The sequence below is a fragment of the Emys orbicularis genome, chromosome 19, assembly GCF_028017835.1.
Source record: "Emys orbicularis isolate rEmyOrb1 chromosome 19, rEmyOrb1.hap1, whole genome shotgun sequence".
NCBI lineage: Eukaryota > Metazoa > Chordata > Testudines > Emydidae > Emys > Emys orbicularis.
Genome location: NC_088701.1, coordinates 4,066,467 through 4,085,022, shown reverse-complemented (window position 1 = coordinate 4,085,022; position 18,556 = coordinate 4,066,467). Strand labels below are relative to the sequence as shown.

General features: G+C 51.3%; 1 protein-coding gene across 1 annotated transcript in view; it reads left to right on the top strand.

The window, feature by feature from the left end:
* The window catches only part of LOC135891781 (venom factor-like), a 55,895-nt gene that overhangs the window by 16,433 nt on the left and 20,906 nt on the right, over positions 1 to 18,556 (top strand). The window contains exons 14-25 of the mRNA XM_065419443.1: positions 75 to 236; positions 1,327 to 1,456; positions 2,270 to 2,341; positions 4,259 to 4,459; positions 4,837 to 4,948; positions 5,245 to 5,330; positions 5,520 to 5,659; positions 8,677 to 8,889; positions 10,933 to 10,993; positions 14,341 to 14,427; positions 15,062 to 15,265; positions 17,867 to 17,942. Of these exons, the coding sequence (XP_065275515.1) occupies positions 75 to 236; positions 1,327 to 1,456; positions 2,270 to 2,341; positions 4,259 to 4,459; positions 4,837 to 4,948; positions 5,245 to 5,330; positions 5,520 to 5,659; positions 8,677 to 8,889; positions 10,933 to 10,993; positions 14,341 to 14,427; positions 15,062 to 15,265; positions 17,867 to 17,942 (1,544 nt within the window). The remainder of the gene's footprint in view (positions 1 to 74; positions 237 to 1,326; positions 1,457 to 2,269; positions 2,342 to 4,258; positions 4,460 to 4,836; positions 4,949 to 5,244; positions 5,331 to 5,519; positions 5,660 to 8,676; positions 8,890 to 10,932; positions 10,994 to 14,340; positions 14,428 to 15,061; positions 15,266 to 17,866; positions 17,943 to 18,556) is intronic.

Sequence of the window (18,556 nt, the reverse complement as noted above, 5' to 3'; positions counted from 1 at the left end):
TTTTCCTAAGAAAGGAAGTAAATGGCTTCCCTCTGCCATAAAATAACCCCCTTGCTTCACCCTTTTCCAAATAGCTGGTGGTGAAAGGGGCCACCGAGGCGGACAATAGAATCCACAAGCCAGGGTCCTCAATGAAAATCAAAGTGGAAGGAGATGCTGGAGCGCGTGTCGGGCTGGTGGCTGTGGACAAGGGAGTCTACGTTCTGAACAAGAAACACAAGATTTCGCAAACAAAGGTGGGCCATGAAAACATCGGGACATTGGCTGTGACTGGTGGTGTTTTACGGGGTGGAAGGTACTGAGCGGAGATTTTGTTTGGTAATAGCAAGAATTTTTTGCTTGCGAGCATACTCCTTGGGGTGGGCTCTTCCTCAGACTCAGTCAAAGCAGGGGTGGGCCAGTTCAGTCCTTGAACGGGAGACTTTAAAGGAAACCCAGGGAGCTGCAAGAAGTAGTTTTGGTGATTCAGAAGGAGGCCTTCCTCCATAGGCATGGGAACTAGGCGTGTGAGGGGTGCTGCAGCACCCCCAGATTTTACATGGGGCGGGGCTCCAGGCCTGGGGACCCAGCTGCCAGCTCTGCGCCCAGCCCCCTGCTCCTGGCCCTGTGCCAAGTGTCCTGGCTGCCAGACCTGCACCCAGGACTCCACATCTATCCCCAGCTGTGGCCCCAGCCTTGGCCCCCTTATCTCGTCCCGTCCCCCTGCTCCCGGAGCCATGGTCCTGCTCCCGGCCCCAGCTCTAAGGGGCGGCAGGGGGCATGGACGGGGAGGAAGGGGCACAGCTCCCCCACTCTAAAAAGTGTTCCAGCACCACTGCCTTACTCCCTCTGAGTCAGTTCTCACTCCAACACAATGCTAGAGGTGGCTATGATCTTACATGGTACGTCTACACAGCATTTTGGAGCAAGCGGGAGCAAGCTTCCCAGCCCTAGTCGACACGTGGATTAATGGGGCTCCTGCTAGCACTCTAAATATATAGACGGCGCCGAGGAAGGGGGGTGGGCTTCAGAGCCTGAGCTCCAGCCTAAACCACCACTTCACGGCACTGTCCATGCGGCTATTTTCCGAGGGCTAGCACACGCCCTGTTAGCTCAAGCCTGTCGACCTGCACCAGACACAAAACACTGTGTAGATAGAGCATTTTTAATCCATAGCATTCAAAGCGCAAAATCTAGTCTTCTGCCGGTAAAGTGCTTTGAGACCCTTCTGGCTGGGAGTCCAAAGGGACCAAGGGGAATTAGACCTCTGTGGAAGTCCAGGCCTATATTGGTACAAAATACCATGATTCATAACGATTTCCTATCATCTGTGCCCACTCGTCACAGATCTGGGACACCGTGGAGAAGAGCGACAGTGGGTGCACACCTGGCAGTGGCAAGGACAATAAGGGTGTGTTTGCAGATGCTGGACTGAGCCTGGAGGCCAGCATTAAGATTTCAACACCCCCGAGATCAGGTATCACTGCATGGATCTGAAACTCCTTGCTTACCTCCCCATTCAGCAACTAGCTTCACAGACTGGCTGACCTCTGGGTGGCTCGAGGTATTGGTAACAGGGTTTCAGAACCGTCCACCTCCAAGTCTTTGTTCGCCTGCCCCAGGACAGTAGCAATTGAAAGCCGGCCTCTTGGTGGTCTGTGCTGTGATGGTTTCAATCTGCCTCCCAGTGGACAAGCGTCCAGAGAAGGCGGCTTGGCCTAGAACGGGGTAGTCAATAGGCGGACCACAGGCCAAATCCGGACTGCCAGATGCTTTTGAATGGACCCCGAAATCTTTTTATTTAGTCTGAGTCTGAACCCTGACTACACCTTGACCCAGAAATTTGGACCTTGACAAAAAATAATTGACGATCCTTGGCCTAGAGTTTAGAGGGGGACAGGGAATCAGGACTCCTGGGTTCTGTTCCCAGCTCTTGGAGATAGTGGGGTAGGTTAGGTGGGTTGCAGTAGGATGCAGGATTCAGGAAGCCTAGCTTCCATTTCTGACTCTGCCATTTGCTTGATTTTTTGGGGACGTCATTTCACCTCTGTTTGTCTCAGCTTTGCCATCTACCTATTGGGGATAATGATATTTGCCTCTGTAAAGTGTTTTGAGGTTCTCGGATGAAAGGGGCATAGACGTGCAGTGTGTGATTGTTACATCACAAAAGCCATCCCCACCCACAATGGCCAGATGAGTCTCAGCAGGGAGGCTAAGGACTGGTTGGGTCACAGAGACTCAGCTCCCCTCTGTCCAGGGCTTCATTTCTGTTTCTCTGCTCTTTCTGCAGATCCAGAGTGTCCCCAGCCAGCAAAGCGCCAGCGTCGCTCTGTTCAGCTCATCGAGTTTAAGGCAAACAAAAGTAGGTACCAGTGAGACTGGGGGAAAGGATTTGTCATCCCTGGTCAAACCATCTGTCCAGCAAGGTGGATATCCTGCTTCCCAAGAGTGACCAACATCCGACGCTTTAGAGGAAGGCAAAATTCCCTCCCATGCCAATGCACCTGACCCCCTAGTGCAGCATTTCTCAAACTGGGGTCTGCGAGGGTACTCCAGGGGGTCCGCGAGCCCCACTGATCAACTCCTCCCCTTCCCTCTCAACTCCTCCCCCTCCCTCTCAGTGCCTCCTGCATGCCGGGGAACAGCTGTTCAGCAGCGTGCAGGAGGCGCTGGGAGGGAGGGGAAGGAGTGAGGACGGGGTGTGCTCAGGGGAGGGGGTGGAAAGAACAGGGGGAAAGGAAGGGCAGGGGTGGGAAGAGGTGGGGTGGGGCCTTGAGGGAAGGGGTGGAGTGGGGACGGGGCCTGGGGCTGAGCAGGGGGTTTGGGGGTCCATGAAAAATTTTAAATCAAAATGGGGGTCCTCAGGTTGCTAAAGTTTGAGAAGCGCTGCCTCTGTACCGGAGACATGAGGATGATGCCTGGGTGACTCAGTGGAGCATGGTGCTCGCCGTAATCGAGACTAGGGAAAGTGGAGTTGGATTAAGGGGGGAGATGAGCAGCTCAGTTTTAGCTGTGTTCAGCTGCAGCTGTCTGGGTGATGCACTGGAACAGCAGGTGTAGGGGGATCTAGGCTGGTCTAATGCCCACTCCAAGGAGCTGGAAGAAGGTTTACGTGAAACTTTCCCATGCGTACTCCAGCACCCTTCTTTTGATGCTTTTCGTCCTGCACGTCTCTCTTCTGTCCCTTCCTGGTGCAGATTACACGGGCTTCGACTCTGGGCCAGATGCTCATTTGCATGAACCATTCAGTCAATGTCATGGAGGGTGGTGAAGCACTGCAATGGGTTCCCTAGGGAGGTGGTGGAATCTCCTTCCTTAGAGGTTTTTAAGGCCCGGCTTGACAAAGCCCTGGCTGGGATGATTTAGTTGGGAATTGGTCCTGCTTTGAGCAGGGGGTTGGACTAGATACCTCCTGAGGTCCCTTCCAATCCTGATATTCTATGATTCTATGTCCATAGTGGACAACTCCCCTGGGGATGGGAATTCCCCATTAAATCAGCAAAGGCACATTTTCTGCCAGCCCCCCTGCTCCATCTCCAGTGTAGGCAGCTGCTCGGGGGTGGGAAGGACAACAAGGCAGGGAGAGACTGAAAGGGGGTATTCTGCTTTGCCAATCCTCTTCTGGGGTAAGGCCCGTAGGAACAATGGACGTAATGCTAGAAGCATAGGTTAGAACAGCGCAAAGGCTGCTGTATGCATCACTGGGAAAGATCCACCTACAGGATAAGGGCAGGGCCGGCTCCAGGCACCAGCTCAGCAAGCAGGTGCTTGGGGCGGCCAAGGGGAAGGGGCAGCATGTCGGGCTCTTCTGCGGCGGGTCCCTCGGTCCCTCTCGGAGGGAAGGACCTGCCGCCAAATTGCCGCCGAAGAAGAAAGCGGCGCGGTGGAGCTGCCACCGAAGTGCCCCCAATCGTGGTGGCGGCTTTTTTTTTTTTTCGCCGCTTCCGGCGGCAAAAACCCTGGAGCCGGCCCTGGATAAGGGCACTGTAACTGAATCGCCGTTCAGATGCAGAGGAAAATCTGGACCCCAGTTTCAGGGGACCTAACTCAGGTGTGATGCGCAAGGGGGGTATGTGAGACGCACTGGTAGGTGAGTATGAGCGTAAGGGTGTCTATATTGGGGTAACATACACTCTGTGCAGGCTGGGAGAAGGGGCAAGTTTCACCAGTTTGACTCTCCTCTGCCTTTCGCCCATCTCTACTAGAGAGTAAAGAGGACTGAGACATTGCGCAACACAACAGGCTCAGTAGGAGAGACCTTGTGGTTTGTACATTTCAGCGGCAGAGTACCAGGACCAGGCAGTGAAGAAATGCTGCGAAGATGGGATGTACGAGAACCCCATGGGGCACAGCTGCGAGAAGCGGGCTGGGTACATCCTGGATACAGCCGAGTGCAAGAAGGCCTTCCTCGACTGCTGCAACTATATCAAAACTATACGGGACGAGCGGCAGCGGGAGCTTCACCTGGAACTGTCACGAAGCAAGTACCGGGGTTTTAATATCACTCAGAGGAGGGACGGTGGAAGAATATTGGGCCACACGAGCCGGTGCTGCTCACGTTCCCTGGGTGAGATCCGTGTCCCAGAGCACGGGCAGCTGGAAGAGGCTCGCCATATGCAGAAGCAGCCAAAGAAGAAGAGCACGTCGCTCTGGGATGTTGTGGGGGAGAGAGGCAACCAAATGTGGGTGGCTGGCACCTTCCCCCATCTAGCCACCCATCTGTGCTCCAACCCCAGAACATGGTGGCATCAAAACATAACAGTTTATGCCACGACATCACTGCCATCTCATTGAGTATCAATGCAGGGCATTGAGGATTTCACAGCTCGGCTAACTACCTCTGATTTAACATCCCAGGTCACATTGATGAAGGGTTCTTACAAGATGAAGATATTACCTCGAGGAGCCACTTTCCAGAGAGTTGGTTATGGCAAGTGGAACAGCTGCCCCAGCTGCCAAACAAAGATGGGTAAGAGCGTGTGGCTCTGTGGTTCTCACGGGACCAGATCCACAACGGGTGTAAATCAGTAAATCTCTACTGACCTGGCCCATTGTTCCGTGCTATATTTTTGCCCCAAAACCAAAGGTATGGCATAAGTGGGTCCAACCACTGCTGAAGTCAGTGTCTATAACTGGTTAGGATCTCAATGTCCGATCTCATTTAAGGATGGGTGGATTTAGGATTTAGACCCTTGGATTGAGAATGCCCATGAGACCAAGTTTCTTCCTTCTGTAAATTAAAACTCGGCCTCTCTCTCCTTGTAGAATTTCTTCCAAGACCATGAATTTTTACCTGAAGGATTCCATCACTACCTGGGAGGTGCTGGCCGTGAGTCTCTCCGAGACCAAAGGTGAGGAACACAGCCAGCTTGCTGAAGTCAGCCAATAGAAAATCAAATGGGGGGGGAAAAGGGGCTCCAGGCAGCAACGGACCTTAAAAACCTCACCGTGAGATGGAACAATCCAGGCGATAACAAACAGGTTTCGATATTAAAGTGTAAACCCCATTGATCCTGACCCGGGGTCCTTTCCCACTGCAGGGATCTGTGTGGCTGACCCCTATGAGATAACAGTGATGAAGGACTTTTTCATCGACCTCCGGCTGCCCTACTCGGTAGTGAGGAATGAGCAGGTGGAGATCCGGGCTATTCTCTACAACTATCACGATGACAAACTCAAGGTAAACTCACATTTAACACCTAGATATTGCATTGCTAGTTACACTTCAGACAGGCCATTAGATCCAGGAGTGGCCAGCGCGAGATCTCCATGCCACACAGAAAACTACAGACCCAAGCTGCATGGGCAGTGGGTATAATAGGCCTGGGGAGGCTAAGCCCAAAACACGATGCGGCCCACCCACGCTCCGCCCTGAGACCCTGCTCCTACGTTCCGCTCTTCCCCCTGGCCTCGCCTACACTGCTCCTCTTCCCCCGAGGCCGCCCTGCCTGCCTCTCGTGCTGCCTTTTAATGGCTACTAGCCAGGATGGGTAAGGAATGGTGTCCCTAGCCTCTGTTTGTCAGAGGGTGGAGATGGACGGCAGGAGAGAGATCACTTGATCATTACCTGTTAGGTTCACTCCCTCTGGGGCACCTGGCATGGGCCACTGTCAGTAGACAGGATACTGGGCTGGATGGACCTTTGGTCTGACCCAGTACGGCCATTCTTATGTTCTTATGTTCCCACACTTCCCCCATGACCTCCCCGCCCACCTCTCACGCCTCTCCGCACCCCCCTAAGGCTCCCCCGCCTGCCTCTCGTGCCTCTTCACCCCCTCCCACACCCGCCACTTGCACCTCTTCTAGAGAGGCGAGGGTGGCAGGTGGCGGGTGGTGGAGGAAGCAGAGAGAGGCGTGAGCAGTGGGGGGGCCCTCGGGGGAGGGGGCTGAGCAGGAGTGGGGCCTGGGGTGGAGTGGCAGTGGAGCATAGGTGGGGCCTCGGGGGGGAGCAGGGGGCGGGACCACGGTCCAGGTGCTGGTGGGCCCCCCCATACACACACACTTCTAGAGAGCTTCCAACACTCAGGCCCCCCCCCACACCCTTCCCCATCATGGGAGTCACGCATCATCTATGCCAAGCTGATTCTGTCCTGAAACAGACACATCAAAGTGATCAGGTCAAACAGAACCCATTCACAGTGTGGATTTACAGAAGGTCGTTCCCAAAATGAGGGCTGCTTGTTGGTTACCATCTGACTAAAATGAGTTCACGGTTTCACTTCCGAATGGGACATATGTTTGTAATGTGGACTTGAATGTCCTCTAGTGGTAGTTCTGAATATACAGCCATGTTGGGTCAGAGCAGTGGTACAGCTAGCCCAGTACCCTGTCTTCCGACAGTGGCCGGTGCCAGGTGATTCAGAGGGAATGAACAGAACAGGGCAATTATCGAGTGATCCCTCCCCTGTCATCCAGTCCCGACTTCTGGCTGTCAGAGTTTTAGGGACACCCAGAGCATTGGTTTGCACCTGACCATGTTGGCTAATTCCATTGATGAACCTGTCCTCCATAAACTTAGCTGATTCTTTTTTTAACCCAATTATACTTTTGGATTTTGCAATATCCCCTGGCAATGAGTTCCACAGGTTGACTGTGCAGTGCGTGAAGAAATACTTCCTTACATTTGTTTTAAATTTGCTGCCTATTAATTTTATTGGATGACCCCTGGTTCCTGTGTTATGTGAAGGAGTAAATGACACTTCCTTATTCACTTTCCTGACACCATTCATAATTTTATAAATCTCTATTATACCCTTCCCACAGTCATCTCTTTTCTAAGATTAACATTCCTAGTCTTTTTAATCTCTCCTCGTATGGAAGCTGTTCCATCCCCTTAATCATTTTTGTTGCCCTTCTCTGTAGTTTTTCCAATTCTTGTACACCTCTACCCCGTATAACGCTGTCCTCGGGAGCCAAAAAATCTTACCACGTTATAGGTGAAACCGCGTTATATTGAACTTGCTTTGATCCGCCGGAGTGCACAGCCCCACCCCCCCGGAGCGCTGCTTTACCGCGTTATATCCGAATTCGTGTTATATTGGGTCGCCTTTTATTGGGGTAGAGGTGTATATGTTTTTTCAAATGGGGTGACCAGAACTGCAAGCAGTATTCAAGGTGTGGACATACCATGGATTTATATAGTGGCATTATGATATTTTCTGTCTCATTATCTATCTAATTCCTAATTGTTCCAAACATTCTGTTAGCTTTTTTGACTGCTGCTGCACATTGATCAGATATTTTCAGAGAACTATCCACAATGACTCCAAGATCTCTATTTTGACTGGAAAAACCAATTTAGACCCATCATTTTATGCGTATAATTAGCATTATGTTTTCCAATATGCATTGCTTTGCACTTATCAACATTAAATTTCATCTGCCATTTTCTTGCCCAGTCGTACAGTTTTGCAAGATCCCTTAGTAACTCTTCCCATCTGCTTTGGACTTAGCTATCTTGAGTAAATTTATATTGTCTGCAAACTTTGTCACCTCATTGTTTATCCCCTTTTGCAGATCATTTATGACGATGTTGAAGAGAACAGGTCCCAATACAGATCCTTGGGGAACCCCGCTATTTACTTCTCGGCTGTGAAAACTGATCATTTATTGCTACCCTTTGTTTCCTATCTTTTAACCAGTTACTGATCCAGGAGAGGACCTTTCCTCTTATCCCACGACTGCTTACTTTGCTCAAGAGCCTTTGGTTTGTGACCTTGTCAAAGCTTTTCTGAAAGTCCAAGTACACTATATCCTCTGGATCACCCGTGTCCACATGCGTGCTAACCTCCTCACCCCAGTTTCCTCATCGCAAAGCCATGGTCCCAGTTGACGTTCATTGGCCTTCTTCCTGTCTATCTCAGCCGTCAGTCTAAAGACTCAATAGGCAGAGATAAATAGGCAGAGCTTGCCCTGCTACTGCTTGTGCTGTCCCCTTACGTTTCTAGAAGCTGCCAGTCTGGATCCTTCGGCTTCATTACACATCAACCAGTGCTTTTTAGCCTTGTTATAGGACTTGTTTTTGGAGAAACGCTGCAAAATGCAGAGCATCTTGAGCTTGCTGGAGGCATTCAGCACCGGGCGGGACCGGACTCTCAGACCCCAGCCAGCAAACCAGCCGTTTGTAACAGAGAGAACAGCTCCCCTCTGGTTACCGTATTTCCCTGGTTAAAAGCTGCCCCTGTGCTCTCTTCCCAGGTCCGAATGGAGCTGTTACACAATCCAGCTTTCTGCAGCGCGTCCTCTTCCAAAGCAAAATACCGGCAGATCCTGGAAATTGCGCCCATGTCTTCCTGGGCGGTGCCACTTGTGATCGTCCCGCTGGAGCTAGGGTTGCACGACGTTGAGGTGAAAGCAGCTGTGTGGGACTCGTACGTGTCCGACGGTGTGAAGAAGAAGCTGAAGGTCGTGGTACGTACTGGGTCACAGGCCCATCCCGTCTGGTCACAGGACAAGCAGCCGGTGGCCTGGCTAGGTTGTCTTTGGAATCTGGCCTTTACCTTACCTCAGAAGTTAGCACCTATGTCCTCGGCCCACTTCCTTCCCTCCACTGCGGTGACCACAGCAGCCTTGTTAATGGCCTCGTTGCTGCACGTAACTCTGCAAGGTGTCCCATGACAGACCCGAGCTCAGGTGCTAAGCCCCCTAGTGTCTTGCTCCTTGGACCAGGACCCTCAGCGGGCTCCATTTCTGCAGTAAAATTGTGGGAGGACGTTTTAAAGATATTCTCACACACTTCATGGAAAATGTTGCTGGTGTATCTCAAAGAATCATCTCACGAGCCCTCACTGCACACGAAGGATGGTCCAGTGGTTAAAGTATTGACGTAGGAGACTTGGGTTTGATTCCCTGCTGTGCCACAGACGCCCTGTGTGACCTTGGGCAAGTCACTTAGTCTCTCTGCACTTCAATTATCCATCTGTAAAATGGGGATGTTAGCGCTGCCCTATGTCCCGGGGGGGTTGTGGGGATAGATCCATGCAAGATCATGAAGCACTCAGATACTACAGTGATGAGGGCCAAGATAAACCCTCCTAAACTTCTTTAGGCTGGCCCTGTGAACAGTGGTCTGATATTGGAGGACATGAGTCAGTTATATTTGAGAGCGAGGTGGGTCCAGAAGTGCCAGAACTGACTCTTCCAGCTTGCCCATGGGAAATCGGTGCCATTTGGCCTCTTAACGGGAGACTTCACTTGGGGATCAGGAGTCCTTCACTGAGAACTGCAACAACATATAGCCATGAGAACATGGATTCTTTACCCTGCTTGGTTCTAGGGGACTAATTCATTCCTGGTAGCGCTCCACTGACGTCAGTAGATGTACACCAGGGTGGCATTTGGGGCTGTGAATGGGGCTTCCCCCTTTTCTGTCAAAGATGCAGCCAGGCCAGAAGGAAACATTCCTTCTCCAGTTTCTTTCTCCAGACCTGAGGGAGAGCTCTGTGAAGCTCGAAAGGCTTGTCCCTTCCACCAACAGAAGTTGGTCAATAAAAGATATTACCTGACCCCCTGCCCTTGTCTCTCTCTCTTATCTTGGGATGGGGGGGGGGGGGCCCCAAGGGGCCATGGCCCTCCCACTTTTGCCATGGGACCAGCCCCCAGCCCTTCCTCTTCCCCCCCCCCCCACCAAGGTCCTGCCCCCTGGCCAGGCCGGAAGCTGGAGCCCAGCCCAGGTAAGAGCGGCCCAGGGAGCCTGGGTTGCTGTGGGGAGCCGCAGATCCTCCACCTGCCTGGGGGAGGGGCCGAGAGCAGCCCCTGGCCCATGTCCCCACCCGCTGGGGTCGGGATAAGAGCTGCACGGGCAGCTGTGGGGAGCCGCAGACCCTCCACCTGCCCTAGGTAGGGACGCGGGCTGGGGGCTGCTCTTGGGCCCTCTGACCCCGGGCAGGTGGTGCACCCAGGGCTCCCCGGCTGGGCTCCAGCTGCCAGCTTGGCTGGGGGGGGTGGGACTTTGGGGGAAGAGGAGGGCCAGGGCCACAGAGGGCATGGGGCCTCATGGGCCCCCCACTTTTGGGAAGAATCCATTGCCCACAGGAGCCAACTTTTCAAAGAGCCGGGGGGTGCTCGACCCCAGGCCCCGCCCCCACTCCATCCCTTCTCCCAAGGCTTCACCCCCTCCCTGCCTCTTCCTGCCCCCTCCCCCGAGCGTGCCGTGTCCTCGCTCATCCTCCCAGCCTCCTGCATGCCACGAAACAGCTGTTTGCGGTGAGCAAGAGGCGTGGGAAGGAGGGGGAGGCGCTGATCCGCGGGGCCAACCGGTGGGCGACAAACACTGGGAGGGACTGCCGGTGGGTGCTCAGCCCCCACCATTTTTGTCCTGTGGGTGCTCCAGCCCCAGAGGACCCACGGAGTCGGTGCCTATGCCGTCACCCCTGTCCTGGGACCAACCCGTCTACAACACTGCAAATAACTTTTGTTACACTTTGATCATGTGTTCTTGTTCTTCCCTCCTAGCCTGAAGGGATGAGAATAACACAGACTGTTATATCCACTGTGCTGGATCCAGCAGCAGCAGGTGAGTAACCACAATGATTTGTCTTTATATAGCGCCTTTCCTTCTGCAAGAGCCCAGTGAACACACAATGTATAGACAAGTGAGGGTCTCTCATTTTTGGAGCCCTCGTATCTTTCACACGCTTTGCCCAATTTGCCTCAAACTCGCCAGAAAAATTCTGCACCTACCATACGATCGTGCCTGGGGATTTTCAAATGGATTGCTTCGGTTTTTGGTGACATGTGAGGCTGCCAATGTCAAGCTGTCAATGGATGACTTGCATCAGTTCCATGGAATGCCCCACACTTGTTTAAAATTTGTGTGAAATATTGACGTTTCTTTGGTCCCTGTGTCTGCCTTACACAATCATGTAACACCACAGCATTATATCCGTCTGCGGTACTTACACATACCGTAGTAACTGAGTGTGACAGGTTAGACCCCCCACGTCCAGGGTGCCACCTGATGCGCAGGGGTCCCACTGCGTCTGCCCATTCCACCAGCCTGGGCTTCCTCACCCTGTCCTTGCTGTGCCAGGCCCTCAAGTCTTCTCTGGCCCAGACACAGGTAAGACCACACCCAGCGGCAGACACAGACTGAAATCAGCTCTGTGTGGGAAGATTCAGCTCGGGGAGTTACCCAGCACTCACGTGCACACCTCATTTGGGGTGTGAACCCAAATTAATATTGTCTTGCGCTGTATAGAGAGATAGGTACAATGCAAGCTCATAAAAATCGCCCCCTTCCTCAATGTGGAGGGAGATATGCACAGCTTTTTGCCCACCCCTTCCCCCCAGATATGAATTGCACAAATTGGGTTTTGGAATGAACTAAAAACAATTTTATTAACTATAAAAGGTAAATTTTAAGTGATTATAAGGGATAGCAAACAGAACAAAGCAGATTACTGAGTAAATAAAACAAAACATGCGAACTAAGCTTAATATACTAAAGAAACAGGTTACACATTGTAATTTCTCACCCTAAATGTTGTTTTGGGCAGGTTGCCGAGTTTCTGCAGATCAGATTCCAGTTATGTCTCTTTACAGGGTAAACCCCTGTTCTCAGCCTGGACTCAGCCCTTGCTTAGTTCCTTTTCCTTCAGATGTTTTTAGCAGTCTTTCTTCCTTGTACGGGAGGCAATGGAGAAAAGATCTGATTGTCTTACTTCCCAGCCTTAAATAGAATATACATAAGGCAGGAATCTTTTGTTTCCCAGTCTGACCCCCCAACCACCACCTCTTAATGGAAAAACACTGAAAGCCCAAGATGGGGATCTAGTACCAGGTGAGTTTATCACTTGACCCTGTAGTCTCAAAGCAGCAACCCCAGGAGCTTCTCAGGAAGGCGCTGAGATTAGTATCTTCCAAGTCTTATTGTTCTTCCTAATGGCCCATTGAGGCTGATTGCCTATTGTCTGGTGGGCGTTCCCCCAAATACACACAGTTGTAATTGTTACATAGTCAATATTCCTAACCTCAGATACGGAAATGATACATGCATACAAATTGGATAAACACATTCAGTAGATCATAACCTTTCCAATGATACCTCACATGACCCATCTTACATAAAACATATCTTTGTTGTGCCATATTCAAATCATAACAATATTTCTATGAAGAATGTGGGGTGCAGTGTCACACTGCACAGCTCATGATCTTTAACGTACTTATCCTCACAACACACTTATGAGATAGGGAAATGTTTGTATCCCCATTTTACAGCTGGGGAAACGGAGGCACCAAGCTATTAACTACTAACCCAAAGGCATACAGGGAGTCTGCACCAGAGTAAGGAATGAGTCCAGGTTCTCAGTCCAAGGATAATGTCTTAACCGGTGGACTAATGTTCTTCTCAAAGGAGTCAGACAGAAATCAAAACAGATTTTGGTCACACAATGTTGAGTACATTTATAAGCAGCGTGACAAAGCTCTGTCCTTGTCTCCATGGGTCCTGCGTTTCCTGATGGATTTTGCTAGACTCAGGGGCTCACTGTGACCTTCCCCTTAACCCTTCTCTCTCTAGAGACAAGGGTCACAGTCTACTGAGCCATTTTCATCATAAGCCAGCGAGGGAGGGGAGGAGAAGCTATCCTCCCTCTCACAATCTCTGTTGTCTCCCAGTTTCAGTGATTAATCAGGGGGCAAAAGGGGGGGAGCCTGGGCCCGCCCTCTACTCCGGGCTCCAGCCCAGGGACCCTAATAGTATCAGCTATGGTAGCTGACCTTTTAGGAAGAGGACACATACAATTCTCTGGGCTACTTCCCCACAGCAGCCCCCACTTCCTCAAGCTCCACTTCACCCTTACCTCAGGGCCTCCTTCCTTGTGCCTGATATGGTGTGTACAGCTCTCCAACAGCACGGCTTCCTCCTACAGCTCCTGACATGCGCGCCCACCTGACTAACTGGGAGGCTTTTTAACTAGTTTCAGCCAGCTCCTGATTGGCTTCAGATGTCCCAATCAACCTAGCAATCTCCACTGCCTTCTGGAAAGATCTTAATTGGCCCCAGGTGTCTTAATTGACCTGGAGCAGCTGCCATTTACTTATCCTGGTACCAGGGATTTGTTTAACCTGGGGCTAATATATCTGGCACCCACTACTTTTCTATAGCCCTCTGACCTTGCCCCGTCACAGCAGTTAATAAAGGGTTTAAAATATTACTATATGTTATAAGCGGGGTGCAGACATGAGCAGTATATGTTGCAGATATCAATAGAAGGTGTTGTAGATGCTTATAAGCAACCTATTGATCTGCTGAACTCTAACAATCTATAACAATTGATTAGCCATCTATTAAAACATGTATTAAGAAGTTGTCAATCCTTTTATAAACTCTGTATAATCATACTTTTGAATATAAAGTGTGACACAGATTTTGCTATTGGCTGATGCAACAGGGTAGAAGAGGAGAACATTTTAGAAAATGTTTGATTCCAAAACTAGACATGATTCTCCATCACTGGAGGCAACGGAGGAAAAACGGAGGCCCGGCCCTGGACTGGTGCCTCTGGGCACTACTGCAGTACAAATAATCATAATTAATAATAAGGTGAAAAGTAGTGGAGAATCAGGCCACTAATATTAATGTCTTTACCATCACTTTAAATCAGCCGAATTCATGCCTGTGATCACACAGCTGGTTTGGCTTATTCGGAAGTCAGCAGTATGAATCCTGGGACAATCAGTTTGGACTGCAATGTCACCACCCTCCTCTCATCTTGGTACCTTCCTCCATCTCCCTCCACAAGACATCATTTCAGGTTCTGTATGAAGGCAGGGATCCTGTAACCCTGGAGAAATAGCAGCTATAAAGCCCACAGGACGCTCATATTTTCACTGTGGGTTCTTTTCTCCTTTTCACAGGTGGGGAACAGGTAACGAAGGTGAAAGCTCCAGATATAAATGATATCGTTCCAAATACTGAACCAGAAACCAAAGTCTCCATCAGTGGTAAGTAAGAGCCTGTGATTGTGAAGAGCTTAGAAATCATACTGAGTGAAACTCAGTTCGTAAGACTGTTAGGCCAGAGGTCAACAAATGGACCAAATGTTACACAGTCTTACAAGTTTTTTCCTAATGTGCGAGCGAGTTTTTAGTCGAGGAAGAAATATGGTGGTCGTGTTCTTTTTGTGAATTTTCTTTGGGGGAGCTATGGAAAGCAGCAGGAGCATTTGCTTTCATCTCTGTTACTAGAGTTGTTCCCTGGGAACTGAGAATTAGTGTTTGGGGCCAAGATCCCGGAGAGAGGGGACTGACCTGCATGCAGTTTGCAACTCCCTCTGCTCCAGGACTGGCGTAGTAAATGAAGTGCAGTGTAAATGAAACAAGTTGCACTGAAAATATACCCAGACTCAACGTCATTGACTTCTCTTCCAACCTGCAAGGTCCTAGCAGGGGTTTGGATCAACTGATCCAGTCTTAGGACCCAGTTCTACAGGGCAGTGGGTGCCCCAGACTTCAGGGTGCATTGAGGCACATTTCAGAGTGTTAAGTCTACAGAACCCATTGAGGGGTCACTTTCTCCCCATTCCCACAAGCCACCACTCCCATGCTTGAATTCACACCAGGTTCTTCTCTTGGCCAGGAAACCCCGTGGCTCAGATTGTAGAAAACTCTATCGATGGGGCCAAGCTGGGGCATCTTATCGTGGTGCCTTCTGGCTGTGGGGAACAGAACATGTTCCATTTGACCCCAACGGTCGTTTCCACCTACTTCTTGGACAGCACCGACCAGTGGGAGAAGATGGGGGTGGATCGCCGGACTGAAGCCATCAACCTGATCAGGAGCGGTAAGAGGCTTTCCTGGGTGACAGCAGGTCTTTCTCCAGACTCCTGTTCATTACTGCATATGGCTATTGGGTGGGGGCCAGGATGGCTAAGGTGAGTGGTGTCAACCTATAGAATACTCCTGGGGGAATTCTGTGCCAAAAATTAAAAATTCTGCCACAATATTTTAAAATTCTGCAAAATTCAACATATTTTATTTGTCAAAATAACACAATATAATCACACCGCTTTCAATTATTTTGGTAGTTTATTGCAAAATACCTGTCAGCAAGTTTGTCTGTAACAATACAGACAACAAAAAAGATTCAGGAAATGTTTTTTGACAAATAGATTCCTTACTAGGCATATTCCTACAGAACTCTGAGTAATAATTCATTTAAACTACAATACAGAAATTTATTTCCCACACCCCTCAGAAGCAGTGCAAAGGCTTGAGGGAGCCGGGGGTGAAGTCGGAGCTGAGGGAGAGGGTAGTAATGGCTGGGAAGGAGCCTTCGTGTGAACTTGGAGGGTTGTTGGGTGTGGGAGGGAGAAGTATGGAACATGTGGGGTTTTTTGGGTAGGGGGGGGATTGTTAGGAAGCCTCCCCCATGCAGACCCTGGCTGACCCCTAGCCTTTCTCATTCAGTCAGGCACATCTGCCCCGTCCCCAAGTGTCCTTGTACCCCCAGTTCCCATGTGTCCCTGCACTTCCACTCAGCCACCCCCTCCCCCTGTCCCCATATGGCCCTGCACCCCCACTCAGCCACCCCCTCCTACCTCCCCCATGTGTCACTGCAACCCCCTCCCCGGTCCCCATGTGACCCTGCACCCCCACTCAGCCACCCCTCCTCCCCTGTGCCCCATGTCCCTGAACCCCCACTCAACCGCCCCTTTTCTTCCTGTCCCCATGTATCCCTGCACCTCCACTCCCATTCAGCCCCCACCCCAGTCTGTCCCCCCACTAGCGGTCTTTGACACACACACCCAGCAGCCCCATGTACCCATGCTGTCCATCCCCCCATATCCCGTGCCTCCTGACCTGGTCCCATGGGCAGAGCGCTGAGGAACGCAGCCTCTTCTCTTCCCCTATCTGCAGCTGGGGCTGCTCCCACCCAGAAGCAACTACCCTCTGTTCTGGCGCCACTGCAGCCCCTGGTGGGTGAAAGGTGTAACTGCAGAACCTCTCTGGCTGAATGTATTTTCTGCAGACAAAAAAAATTCTGCATGGGACATGAATTCTGCCCATGCGCAGTGGCACAGAATTCCCCCAGGATTATAATAGAACCATTTTCCCATATGCTTCCAGCTCAGATCCGTTTCACCTCAACAATTAAATTGTTATTTTCTGGACTGGTAAGTCTTAGCCTACTTCCTAGTGGGAAAGATGTACATAGTTGATGGTTAAAATCTGTTCCATCTTGATAACAGCAAAAAAATTACTTTGGGACTGCTGTTTGGGGGTCTTTGTGAGCTCAATTGATGGATCTCAAGTCAGTTCCTAGCGGGACACATCAGTGTTACCAAAATCCAATCTGGGGGCCCCAGCAGGAGTGCCAGAACCTGGTTAGAAGTGTAGGGGGCACTGGCACCAGAACTGTGTCCCTGCCCCCTGCTCCTCCTCTTCCCCTTGGGGCCCCGCCAGGCAATGGTAAGAGCTGCCTATGGAGCCCGAGCTGCTGTGGGAAGCCCCGGACCTTCCACCTGCCCTGAGGAGAGGGCCTGGGTGCCTGAGAACAGCTCCCAGCCCATGTCCCCACCACCTGGGGCACACCACTGCCGGTGGGACCCAGGGGCAAGGGCTCCAGTCCAGCCTCCTGCCCCCTCCAGGGGCGGGGCCTCAGGTGGAAGGGGTGAGCGGGGGGTTGGCCTCCCCGAGCTGGTGATTCACAAACCGCCTGTGGCACCACTCCTCCTGTCGCCCCTGGCCCTAAGCTTGCAGTTTGAGGGGGCAGCGCCTCCCCTGTTCTCCCAAACTACGCCCATGCCATCACTGCTCCACTCCTGACCGAGGCTACTCCGCCCATGTTAAAAACTGGATGGGCATGACCTTGCACTTTTAAAAGTGGGGGGGCTGGCCTCCCTAGCCCCCCCCCCCCCGTTCGGGCACCCCGTGGGACCACGAGGTGTGGTGGGCCCAAATGGTCTTTGTGCCCAGGGCCCCAACAAATCTTAATCTGCTTCTGCCAAAATCCTCACCACATCTGACCCAGGACATCTTGCAGCTGTCTCTATAGAGTGGCCAAGGTATGAATGTGTCAACTACCTGTGCTGCCTCTTCGGTTTCCTCCTATCTGATATCTGTGCCATGCTCGGCTCACGGCTCTGTGTGCGCTAGGAGCAGAATTTAGATGTGATGAGCGCATTAGCCTGAGCCAGCATGAAAGTGACTTGGATCCTGGTCTCTGGAGTGCTCAGTTTAGTTGCTTCAATGGACTGGATTCCCAGTCAAACTGACTGCTGCTAACAAACACAGAATGGAGGCAAGCAGGTAGCTGAGGATAGAGATGGTGCTTTGCAAAGAGGAAGGAGAGAAGGAGAAAGGGGAGAGGGATAACAGATGGGAGGGATAAGGCAGGAGAAGTGCACAACACATTTCAAAGACCTTTCTTTCTCCTTTTCAGGTTACACACAGCAACTGGCATATAAGAAACCCAACTACTCCTATGCAGCCTTTTTAAGTTCACCCTCAAGCACATGGTAAAGACAGCTTTTCTATAACGCTCTGCTGAGTTGTGTTGAGCTTCTCCTTTGTATACCATTCCTCTGGAAGACATGAGCCAGACCAATCTATTCCCCTGGCTACACTGAATGGACAAAGTTAATGTGTAGAACTGGATCTTTAGAAAAATACACCAGGGGAGTAAAAACGGAGGGGACTTGACAGCATCAGAGATTGGTAATGGAACACAGATCCTTGCATGGTTGCTGACACCAGAGTGGCCTAGATCAGTAGAGGTCTAACACGTGTTCGTTAGAACATGGTGGCTTGTGTGAAATGAATTTGGTGGGTTTCAGGCCAGTTCCCAGTGGGAAGGTGTCCACGGCACACAAAAATTCTATAATCACAGCTCTACTGGTCATGATCCCAACACATTTCATGCTAAGCAAAGTAAGACTCAGGGGCGCCAACTTCTCCTGGCGCCGGTGGGTGCTCGACACCCCCTCTCCCCCGGCCCCGTCCCGACTCCACCCCTGCCCCGCCCCCATTCCAACCCATTCCCCAAAGTCTCCGCCCCTCCCTGCCCCATTGGACTCCTTCCCCAAATCCCCGGCCCCGCCTTTTCCCTGCCGAGCGCGCTGCGTTCCCGCTC